The sequence below is a fragment of the Pocillopora damicornis genome, chromosome 14, assembly GCF_964200805.1.
Source record: "Pocillopora damicornis chromosome 14, jaPocDami1.2, whole genome shotgun sequence".
In the NCBI taxonomy this organism is placed as follows: Eukaryota; Metazoa; Cnidaria; class Anthozoa; order Scleractinia; family Pocilloporidae; genus Pocillopora; species Pocillopora damicornis.
Window position 1 is genome coordinate 8200001 of NC_142683.1, and position 12500 is coordinate 8212500.

Below are 12500 nucleotides of genomic sequence, written 5' to 3' on the forward strand. Positions count from 1 at the left end.
TGTATGATTTACAACCCTTGATAATTGTATTGAAAAGGTAAAACGAAACTCTTAATAGTCGCTGGCTCTTTTATGTTAGTTCAGAACAATTTCTAGGCAATTTCTCTTCCAACACACCTCAATTCTCGGTTTATTCGCCATTTTGGATTTTTAACTTTGTCCCAATCCCCCTCTGAATTTCGCACGGTCTCAAGTAAATCAGTTCACGTTGTTATGACTTATTTTTATTGGTGGCTCTAAAGGAGTCGTTTGTGTGTTAGGAGAGACCGCTTTAATTGTAAAATCGATCATCGAATTTGAGCGGCAACAGCTGTCCCTCTTGTCGCATGTTTCCCATAGCTGGCAGGTGTCACTGAAGTCTTCTCCTGCAGACTGTTTCTAGGTCTTTAACAGAACCCACACATATTTCTCGTGATGCCGATTCAAATTAGCGCTCATCTACGATTCGTAATTCAGCGATGGCGATGAAATCTCGGATGGTGTTGCGGGGGCAACCAGCCAGCCAAAATGCATTTGCCATGCTGCAGTTGTTTTCCTTAAGGATTTGTAGCACCCTCTGATATCTTGTGTGGATTGTGGCCAGACTGTGGGTGCTGGCGCGAGTTGCGTCTTTCTGTTGAGGTTGCTGCTGAGGTTCGTCAGCTAAGCGTTGGCACAGAGTCTTAAGCTCAGCCTTGAGCTTGGCAATAGTCCTTTTGGCATCCACCAACTTAGTTTGCAGAGTCTTGATGGCCTCTGACTTTGTTTGCACTAGATTGGCCAACTCCTCTGCATCTTTTTCTTGTTCTTCCAACTTGGCAGCAAGTTCTTGATTCTGCGGTTGTTGGTTTTGGAAGGACTGGCCCACCCTCTCGTGGTCTTTCACCAAAGTGTCGTACTTTTTTTTAAGCTCTTGGTAGCTCGGCTTATCTTCAGGTTGTTGGGGGCCTTCCTCTTCTTTCTTTGAGGTGGCTGAGCTGGACAAGAACATTGCCGGTTATCACCAGAACAGACAGCACACTTTTTGATACAATTAAAAATTAAGTGGTCGCCGCCCAGATAGTACATTCAAAAGTCGTTGACACATTGTTTCTTGTTTGTGAATAAATACGTAAGGATTTTATTTCTCTTCACAAAGGCATCCCCCCTGATTGGATTAATAAGAAGACCAAAATTGTCAAGAATCGCACACGTATTATACATACATGACGTACCAATATACCAAAAATTAGGATCGCATTGCATTATAGGGCGATTCTTCACTGCGCTTTTCGATGGAGAATATTAACACACTTTCGTTTAATGCACAGGGAGTGGCATTTTGAAAAATTTTAAGCATTTATAGTAAGTTTTACATTGATTTTTGAGTGCAAAAATGCACTAGTAAAGTTATTTCACCGCCTGTCGCTAACCTGTTGGTTACCTGTTGGTGGCCTGTCGGTTTAGTGTCGGCAGACTGTTGGCCAACAGTTGGCCAACAGTTGGCAGACTGTCAGTGGAGGGGAGCTATTCTTCACAATAACCGAGAACTCTGTTTGCCTCAATCTCCCCAATTGCTCACCAGTCGTTTTGTACCCATGGATCTTTTGTACCTAGACGATTTGTACCCACTTTTGATCAGTTCGTACCCAACCCTCTGGTCGATTTGTACCCAACAAATTATGAGACAAAATGTTTAAAATAAACATAAACACTTATTTCATTTATCCCAGTAATCGCAAAAAAGCTAATTTCTAATTACAGAAACATTGAAAAGTTATCTTTTAGTTAATACTCTTGAAAAATCGTGACCTTGTTGACCCATCCTAATATACTTTGCCTACTACTACGCAGCGCCTACGACTAAACTTACTTTCTCTACTCAGTAAAAAAGCTAATTTCTAAATCATAGTAATGTTGAAAAGTTATCTTACTCTTAAACAATCGTGACATAGTTGTCCTAGCTGACCTATCCTAATATATTTTGCCCATTATCACAGAGCACCTGTATGACTAAACATACTTATTCTACTCAGCAATAAATAAAAATCCTAGTGGTAAGTTCAGTTCAGTTCAGTGCATCACTGGCCTGTTTATATTGGCACATCCTTTGAGCAGCTGCCTGAGTGACTTCTCCTTTTTGTTGACGGCCTCCCAAAGTTTGAAGAGCCGCCTCTGCACTTCACAATAGGTGGACCTCTGCATTCGCTCAAGCTAGCACTCACAGACCAGATGAATTTGTAGCAACACTGGTCTCGCTTCTTTGTGCAGTAGGGCCACAAACATGTAGAGGGGCAGACTCCATCAACCAGCAGCTCTTCTGTTCAGGCTATGATGCCAGCCCTCGATATCATTGTTTGTTCTGATTGATTGCATAAATACGCTCCAGCACTTGGGGGGCCAAACTGTGCTGCAAATCCAGTTTTCCTCGATGTAACTGACAAATTTCTGTAGAGGCTCCATCTTGGCTTCTGGTTTTAGGCTGTCGAAGGTTGCATACTCTCAAAGTTAGGTAAACTAGCAAGCGAAGCAGAACAGGATTCACATTTCCAAGGGATGTCTTCACCAGATTCGACTGCATCCCTGTAGGTTTCTTATGATACTCCACTGTTGCAGCCATTGCACAAAAGAGCTTCTCGACGCTTGTTGACAAATTTTTTACACGTGATACACTGATATGCCATTTTCCTTGAAAGTTTGTCTAAGCAGTAAAAATGAACGAATGTTGAGAAAGTTTTCTCGGAGCTTTTTATAGCTGGACCCTTGCACCAGATAGATCGAAATTCTGGTTATTTCATTGGTCAATGCTCATATTGTTTAGTCTCTTTGTTGCAACATTCTTATTTAATACTGTAGAAAAAAAAGGACAAAATCACACTTATCTTGTGCGCGACACTAATTAGCTGTTACTGTCAAGAAACTCACAAGTGTAAACGATAAAAAAGTAAATAACAGTTGTGTTTTGCGGGCCACTCACACAAGTATGAACCAAAGAACTTTATAGGTATATAAATAATATCTTCATTTGCGTTTTAATCGTTTTAAGAAGTTTCGCAAGCAAAACCTTCAAAAATGTTTTATAGGTGGACCCTCGGACCAAAACGATCGAAATTCTGACCATTTCGCTAGTTAATGCTAGTGTTGTTTACTCGCTTTGTTACAATATTCTAATACTTTTGAAATGAAAGAAAAAAATCACACCTATCTTGCGCACGATAATAATTAGCTGTTATTGCCAAGAAACTTGCAAGTATAAACAATAGAAAAGCAAATAACACTTACCTTATGCGGGTCACTGACACTTGAATAGTTAAGTAAAGTTCAACAATATGACAAATAAGATCACACATATACCTTGCGCATGCGAGCTTGCATCTTAATTATTTTGCGATTACGAGGATAAATGAAGTGAATGTCTGTTTGTTTTAAACATTTTGTGTCATAATTTGTTGGGTACGAATTGCCCAGAGGGTTGGGTGTGAACTGATCAAAAGTGGGTACGAAACGTCTGAGCCTGGGTACAAATCGCCTGGGTACAAATCGCCTGGGTACAAATCGCCTGGGTACAAATCGCCTGGGTACAAATCGCCTGGGTAAGAAAGATCCATGGGTACGAAATGACTGGATACCCCCTAACTATACACCCATAATCAAGTACAGGAAGTTTCGGTTTACAAATTTTAAACAAAAATTCACATGGCTCTTGATATTCCAAATGTGAATAAGTCATCTGGATAAATTTCTTTGTGAACTTTGTATTAATTATGCAGCTGATAAACAGGAATGAAGAACTTTGAGAGGAAGTTCTCTTTGTTCTGTCTCATCTAAAGTGCCAGTGGGACAAGTAAATAAGAAAGAGATGGGGATCTCCCAACTGCGTGCACACTCATTGGTATATCACAGTGACGACAGTCGCTCCAGACTCCCCTGTGTTACCTGATACACCAATTTCTGCACTGAGACATTGAATTACAAAGTGAAAAAGTCCTATTTGGCATGGTACTCACTTTTATCGTTTTGAAATTAACCAAACAGGGCTAGGCACTGTCCAGTGACAGCATTTATCATTATTTTTCCTGTAGAAACATAAGACTACTCATATTGATTGCTTCTAAAGTGTGTTGGTCAAATATCAATGCCTTGAAATTATTGATGCAAAGTTGTTGCTAGTGAAAGAGAGGCAAGAGATTTGTCCACCAACTCTCATGATGCTGTCTCTGTCTAGAAATGGATCCAGTTTGTGAAGAGAACTTGTCTTCCTTAACACAGTCTTCTTTTCTCTGTCCAGTGCACAACTACCGTACTTTGCGATCACTTGGATGTTTTGGAGACTTTATTTCTGAAGTAAGCTACTCTTAATTCCATTGGGAAGAGAATTCCAAAACCTAGAGGCTGATACTTGAAAAGTCCTAGCACCTGATTCTCTTTTATTCTTTAGACGAATTAATGAAAAAACCCATATCTACTTTGTCTTTCAGTGGCACGCATATCGATGTTTCGTCTGAGTAATTCTACCATATAATCGGGACACACCCCGTTCAAATGTTTATTTAAATTATCAACAGATATAGAAACCCACACACTGGAGCCATACATTATTTGTCTGATCATGGCATTGTTATATAGAATTTGTTGATCTAAAGGTAAATGATGCCTGATTTTTTTTTTCAAAAAAGCAATACGCTGTGTTAGCTTCTTACATAGATTATCAATATTCTCATTAAAAATTAAGCTGTGTCAATAATTATGCCTAAAAGTTTTTGAGACTGGACTTATTCGAGTTCAACTGAGTTGACATGGACAGTGAGTGAGGTGCTGTTCGTCTTCTTATGTAGGCGTTTGCCAGCTACTAACATAGTTTTAGTTTTGGACTCGTTTAGTCCCATTTTATTGTCTGTGGTCCATTGTGCAACTTTACCAACATCAGCTTGAAGAACTTGATTTAAAACTGTCAGTGCTGATCTATATTTAATCTGCTGCTGAATTTTCTAGTATCTGGTAGATGGTCTATAAATATAAGAAACAAGACTGGTCCTAGGATACTCCCTTGAGCCACTCCAAGGTTTACATCTCTGAGAGTTGAAAGACAACCATCTATGTTTACATATTGGTGAAACAGAGAATTAACTCTGAAGTGTAAATTAAAGTGCTACTTAAACCCATGAATAACCCACAGGGCGTTAGCCCTTATAAAGGGAAACAGGGAACCACACGAGGCAAAGAAAAAATCTTTTGACCTCAGTGGGAATCGAACCCACGACCTCCGGATTAGATCTACCGTTACTCTGCCGACTGAGCTACAAGGTCGCACAGAAAAAGTCGGGGACGATTTAGGATGGTGACAATTTACACTTCAGAGTTAATTCTCTGTTTCACCATTTGTATTCCCAGTGCTACGCGGCACAACATTCATATGTTTACATATTGCTTGTTTACATAATAATAATGATAATCAGAAACTTAACATGCAAGCCAAGAACTCACATTTCTATGATGAAGATGATGACGATAACAATAATAATAACAATAACCCAACAGCAACTTATGACATTTGTCCATTCAATGTATTCAAGCAATAAATAACATTGAAAGTTGCAAGTTATAAAAGTGCTAAAAATGATACAAGTAATTAGGTAATACAAATAATACAATATAACATAATAAGTAAAAATTATGTAACTCAGTTATGCACCATAATTATGGGCTAACAGACAGTTTAAATGCTGTTCATCGATATCTGAGATTCAGAGCCTACCTTGGAATATCACTTAGCCAGGGAGAGAGGAAGCTTTTCAATTTTTTCCCTGGTTCCGCTGGAGGGCATGCTCTGTTAGCAACACTTCTTGCCCTGAGAAGCACATAAACAAGACAGTAACTAAAATTAAACAAGGTTCACAGGTTTGAAAGACACAACATGAAAATCCTGCCCAGCCAGATGCAAGCAGTGACAAAGAAAAGTTTTCCCAGTGATAACTGCAATTTACGCCTTGTGAAGGTGGAAAGGTGGAGTCACTGCAAAAACTCCGCATGAAGTTCCAATAAACGATCATTAGGTACCTCTGAGAGGATTTGTAATGTATCTATGAGACGCCCCAGGCAAATCGTCCATGTAAAGGGAGGACAGTCTTTTTCGGGAGATGATTGTAGACCCAGTTTGCCAAATAACTCTTTAATTTGACAGGGCAGATGAACGCATACTGAAGAGGCACCTAGTATCAAAATGCAAAAAACTGTCCCACCGAAAGCCAAGATATTTATAGTCTTTTGCTGTTAACCTCCTAGCTAATCTAGGGGTAAATTGACGTGAGTGTTTCTCAAATCTCTGGGAAAAATCCTAGTTAACTTAACGACGTAACCTAAACAATTTTTATTTTGTTAAAAAAAAATAACTGTCAGAGCATCACTCTCAACATTTGTCTGAGTAGCTATCTTTCCTTCTGCATTGTTACTATTATTGACATTTTTTCTCTAAGTATAGTTCTGTTTCCCTCGGGCATTTATCATATTTAAGCAACTAAACTAAACTGGAGGCTGATTGGAAAACTTAACAGTTATTAAGCTTCCAGGCTCTTCATTTGCACAATTCCTCTGTATGTTGTCAGTTAATTTTTATAATGCAAAATTTAATGTACAAGAGTGAATAAAGTAAAGTAAAAAGAGAAGGATCTAAACTGCATTAAAATCGCGCACACGCTTCTATATCAATAATTGTGTGAAGGGATCTTTTCAAGTTACGCAATGTTCCAGGTAAGAGCTAAGAGAGGTATTAAATACAATTGAAAAGCGGAGGAACTCAATGAAAAAAATAATACAAACGTTTTCATTTGACTGTATTTCTTAAATCTAAATGTAAGCTTGCTCACCTCTTATCACATCGCCTATTCTTGTAAACGATTACCATTTTTTGCATCATCATTTTCGACTCAGTTACCTCTCTCAGTTATTGCATAGAAACATTACTTGTCCTTTTCCAAAATATAATATTTCAAGACAAACTTGACAATAATCAGGTCTTCTGGGTCCATCTCATCCAAAAAAGAAGGACATTTGCTGTGACTTCCTGCTTCCTGATCTCCTTCACCGGGAAAGGGAACACCTTTTTTTCACATGAATCAGGCATCAACACTATTCTAGAGACATAAAGCGTAAAGTCATAAATGATCTGTGGTGAATCATGATAAAGTTGATTTTCTTTTTAACATAGAGTCAGAGTTTCAGTTTACATGGTGGTAGATTTCCTCACTCCTACGAAATTGATAGCTGTCGTAAAATACGTTAGCTGTATGCAAGTACTTTGGCTTGTTATCAGCAGTGATCATTTATCTTCTAAACTGCATTCCAGAGTCAAGAGCAAGATTCTATCCTTAATTATTAAATGATTCACTGACTTTGTTTCCTCTACCACTGGCATCGCTTCGGACACCAGCTCCAAGGACATTCCCGCAGATCATAGATGCACCCTCCACCTGTTTCCATTTGGGCACCTGGACTCAGTGCTGTACAGCTGTGGCTCCCAGATGTCACTCCACTTTTCTCCCCTCCAGCTGAAGGAGAACACACCTTTCTCTTCTAAACTCCATCGTGGTTTGGTTCTCTGAAATGAAACTGAATGTTCAGTTCATGTTCATATCACATCTTTTTTTTTTAATATTCGTGTAATTCAAGCATCTCACCTGGAAATGCATCTGGCACTGCAGAAGCTGGACCTCTTCTTCCTGCAGAACAATGTGGGCAGAGGCTGCATATATCGAGTGCTGCAGTACATCATTCTGCTTTACCATGGTAATGCAGCCAGGCACTATACAGCAGACCGTTCTTTCTGGGCACTCGCTCAAATGAAGCATCAAGTGGAGCCTACAAAATAAATAAAGTAGGTGTGGCTGCCATGGGTGACTTTCAGCAATAAATATAGACAGTTTTTAATGCGACTTAATGATATATTCTATTTCAACAATCTCTGATACCAGTTGGTAGCATCATTTAAAACTGTAAACAAAATAACAAGTGAAAACCTATTACAGTTTAAATTAAACTAAATACACTTAGGAAAATTACTATGAAAATAATGATGAAGCTTACAAAATACTAAAACTCACATTTGCTGGAATGCTCTAGTGCTGAATTAATGCCTAACGGCGAAGAGGCTGCATGACGTACGACATAATGAAATATGATCAGAACAAAATTTATGAAATATGATCGCAAGCGGACTTACTGAGTAAAACTAACAACTTCAACGCACACAATATGTTGAATACTTGCTATGTTACATTGCAAAGTGCATGCAAAAAGTTTTACTGTAATCGGTGTTGTTTGTTTGAAAAACAATAGACAAAAGAAAGACATTTGTGTTTTATAGTAGGGACCAGAGATGAGCTGGCTAGTGCAACTTTTGGATATTTTATTGGCCTAGATAACCATTTTACATTTGATTGCATAATTAAATTGACAATAGCTTGCCATAGAAGGCTTCTTCCGCAGCCTAGTGGACATAATATTCTCTTATTAGAACAAAGGGAAGCAGCATGCTCCTCTAAACATTCCCTTGTTACTTTCCTACCGCATTCCTGGCAAGGGACCTTGTGCTTTGCATATTAGGCAATGTATGCTGCCATCCCCTCCCTTGCCACCATCTCTCCACACCCTTCATTTGCACACTGCATTGTCAACGTTCCATATGCTTTTAAGTGTTGCTTGTGCTCGTGAAACTTCCCTGTCATAGACAACCACAGCTTTCACACTTGACATCAAACTTTCCTATGATGTCGTTGAGTGCAATGTTGATGTGAAGAGTACCTATTCCGATGGGAGCCTTGCAAAGTGGGCATTTGGGGACAGTTTCAATGTCTATGAGTTTCACCAGGCAGTGCCAACAGCCTGAATGTTCAAATGCTAGAGTCACAGGCTTCACCATTGTCGATAGGCTTCAAAGTAAAAGATTGCATTACATTAGTACATTTCCTCTCAAAACTAGTATTGATACATCAAGTAATGCCCTTCGAAGAGGCCCCTGCTAGCAAGGAATTCAGTTCAAACAGCTACAATCGTAAAAGTTGTTGAAGGAAAGTGGAGGTTAATCATGGAGCAATGATTTATAACTCAGAGTTATAACAAACACAAAACATAAATGTAGTTGGTCAAATTCCTGTTGAAGGAGCAGCATTTCTCTCACGTCAGAAAGACAACCGGGGAAAGTATAAACTATTTCAGTTGAAAGCAAATGGCCTAATTATTTTTTAACCCTCTGTTAGTCATGGGTGTTATTTAATATTTAAACCTTTTGTCTTTTATTACTAGAAAAATATCACAAATTCACTTACAATCTCTTTTTCCCAGGAAGTGCTAATTTATTCCTACAGTTAAAAAGATTTGCACAAAACATTTCAACGAATATCTAAAGTTGGGGAAAACAACGAAACCTAAAAATTGGAGAAGTGCTTCCTTAACCTATCTCCCATAACATTGTAATTTCTTAACCTAATCCACAGAACAGTGAACAGTGAAAATGATCAATTGCAGAAGGATAAAAATCATCACAGTGGAAACAAAAAGACTTTCCATACACAACAGTTAAATAGCATGCGGGGAGAAAAAGTAAACTCAAAATGTGCATGCGTCATTGCAATTATGGCAATAATCATGTACTGTAAAAAGGGTTGGTGTTCATCATGGTGAGTATACTATGTTCTGATATATTGTCACCAACAAGTCCACTCCTTACAAGTCTCCCGTCTACATGTTTGACCACAATATCATGAGTAGTGGTATCCACTCACTCAGGGGTGATTTTTTCGAATTCTCCCAACCTGACCTTTTTGATCCTATGACGTCTTACTATCACCATAACAACCTGACCTATGACGTCATCAATTCTAGTTAGGAGTCCGTGATTGCTACGAAAGATGCGGGTGGGTATCATGGAGTAGTCATCTCGACTCATTGTCACTGGGACTATTTACACTATTTACAATTTTTTTTTGTTTTGTTTTTTTGTTTTTCTTTTTTGTAAAAAGAGGTGAGATGAAGCTAGGTGACCGTCAGTATAAGAATTAGAGAGGAGTGATTAGTTCAGTCACGTGCGCGTCCTCTTCTGTCCACCGCTCATACCCATACGGGAAGGTTTGGAACGTGTGAGGATTCACCACGCACTTGTTGTAGACCAACTTGTATTTTTTTTGTTGGGCCGTGTTGGACAATTGGTATTCTTGGGCGTTCCTCACGATTTTGTATGGTATGGGCATGGCGGTGATGCGCGCCTCGCCAGACTCCAGTGGGGAAGTCAAGTCTTCTAGCACATTGTTTTTGAGGACTTCAAAATTGACATATCTCTTCCCCAGTCTATTGAGTGTGATGCCTCGGACTTTATAGTCCTCTTTACCTTTGTGGGTCTTGTACCCGTAGTTTTTTGGACCTCCGGAGGCAAATTCCACTATATAATTGTCTGGCGGCAATTCGTCCTTAAAGTCCCCCAGATAATCTCCCAGTGGTGGCTCGGGCATTCCCTGGGCGGAAAGGAACACGACTGAGTCCGTGTCTTTGTACAGTACTCGCTCTTGTAAGATGTCGAGAGCGTCATAGAGTTTAAGACGAGCCCAACAGGTCGTGAAACAGGCCACGAATATGTTCAGGTTGGGCAAGATGGATTCGTCTTTCTCTTGTAAAGTGTATTGTACTTCCACCCGATCGTCTGACTGTATACCAACGTACTTGATTTGGAGGGTGTCGCTGTTACAGAAGGTGGAAAATTTTTGGGGGTCATCAAATTCCCGGACTTGTGTCTTGTTGGTACGCTGACCAAATTTACCCCACATGGAGTTTAACATCATTTTGGCCAGCGTACGCAGTCCGGGATTTTTCTCGATCTTTTCCGGGCCCAATTCGATCCCCTCTTTGTCTCTGTAATCGTCCAAGTGTCGTTGACCTTTCAGGGGATCGTCGGCCACCCGCTGGCCTCTTCCTTGACCTTGAGCCACGTGTTCACGTAGTCTTTAAAGAGCCCTCTGCGAGTGGTCAGGAAATGCCACACTTCGTGTACGCAGACGACTGTGTATCCCTTCTCAATAGCCTTGAGGAGTTCTGGTGTGCACCAGGTCCCTACGAGTTGGCGTTCCGAATCCGTGTGAGTACAGACGGGAGTACACTCCAGAAAGGGTTTGGACATTTCCTCGGTCACGCAGGAGGCACAGAGCGGAAAGGTGAGTTTGCCGGCATGACGGTAAGGTAGCACAGGATGGAAGAGACCGTGGGGTGGAAGCACCGTGCATTTCGCTAAGCCGAAATAACGAGAAAGGTCTAACTCTTTTTTTTTTTATCTTTTTCTTTAATTAACAAAAGATACTGTATTGTTACCATAAAACACTGATACGGCAAAGAATTCGCAAACGTTTTGCGTGTACCAAAACGTTAGCTAAGCAAACCAATGTTTTATTTTACCTTTTCCTTTAATTAACCAAAGATACGGTATTGTTACACATAGAACATGAATGGGGCAAAGAATTTAAATAATGTATCTACATGTTTGTGGATGATGTTTCGCGTATACCAAGACTTTAGTTAATAAATCAGTGCTTAAATTTACGTCTTTCTTTAATTAACAAAAGATACAGTATTGTTACCCATAGAACACTGATACAGCAAAGAATTCGAAAACGTTTGTAAACAACGCTCTGCATGTACCAAAACATTAGCTAATAAATCAATTTACCTTTTTATTGAGTAAAGGAGGCAGTATTAAATGGTATCAGAGGACCTTGAGTTTCTATTGTGGTTACAAAATCAGAATTGTTGGTGATGCAATGACAAGGTCTATGCTTATCACATAAAAGAAAAATATGATTTGATTTAGTTACCGCTATTATTTACCGGTAAGTTGTGGAGGTGTATTTTACTACACAGGGAAGAAATGTCTGGAAATCGCTGAAAACAATAAGCACCCTGTTATCTTTGATGGCAACATGGCCTTCAACCAAAAAATGAAGAGATAACTGAATACTGTACGATTTGCCTGATGATGGTTGATACTGATTTGCGGAATGCCACCACATGTGGTATTGCAGCGTGAACGTATCAGGGTCTTAAAAGATAAAAGCTCCATTAGAGTAATTATCCATAAACATAAATTTTTAGCAAACTTTTTTAGTTCATGGAAACGTCAACAAGATGACCACATTCTTAACCTTTTCATTGGTAGTAGTTTTCCGCTTTCCACATTTGTAAATTTATTTTTTCTGTTTTAACCGTTACAGATCAAGGTTGGTGGAGAAATGCGGAAAATGATTATTCGTTACATAGTGTGTTTGTTGATTCTTTTTTGTAATAAAAGATTTCTTTTCTTTTACTGCCACTACTATTGTTCATCCATCGTTTCAGTTTAGATTTTGAACATTATATTTTAGTCAGTTTAGATACTGTAATCCTGGGTCAGTGCATAGTTAGTAGAGGAGACTGGTTATGAAAGTCGGCAATCTTCAAAGCGCGAAACAATAGGGCCGTTTCTGATTTTGAACGTACCTGTCACGTGATCGCGACGGTGCACAACTTTC

At 39.3% G+C, this 12500-nt stretch overlaps 1 protein-coding gene across 1 annotated transcript; it reads right to left on the reverse strand.

The window, feature by feature from the left end:
- Positions 1-295: 295 nt before the first annotated feature.
- On the reverse strand, positions 296-1070 carry LOC149034291 (uncharacterized). Its single transcript, XM_089193009.1, has one exon. The coding sequence runs from the start codon at positions 968-970 to the stop codon at positions 428-430; it is 543 nt and encodes a 180-aa protein (XP_089049135.1). The 5' UTR covers positions 971-1070; the 3' UTR covers positions 296-427.
- Positions 1071-12500: the final 11430 nt, after the last annotated feature.

What these genes read in the sequence shown, in the direction of transcription:
- LOC149034291 (XM_089193009.1), bottom strand. Translation starts at nt 970, where the DNA reads ATGTTCTTGTCCAGCTCAGCCACCTCAAAGAAAGAAGAGGAAGGCCCC.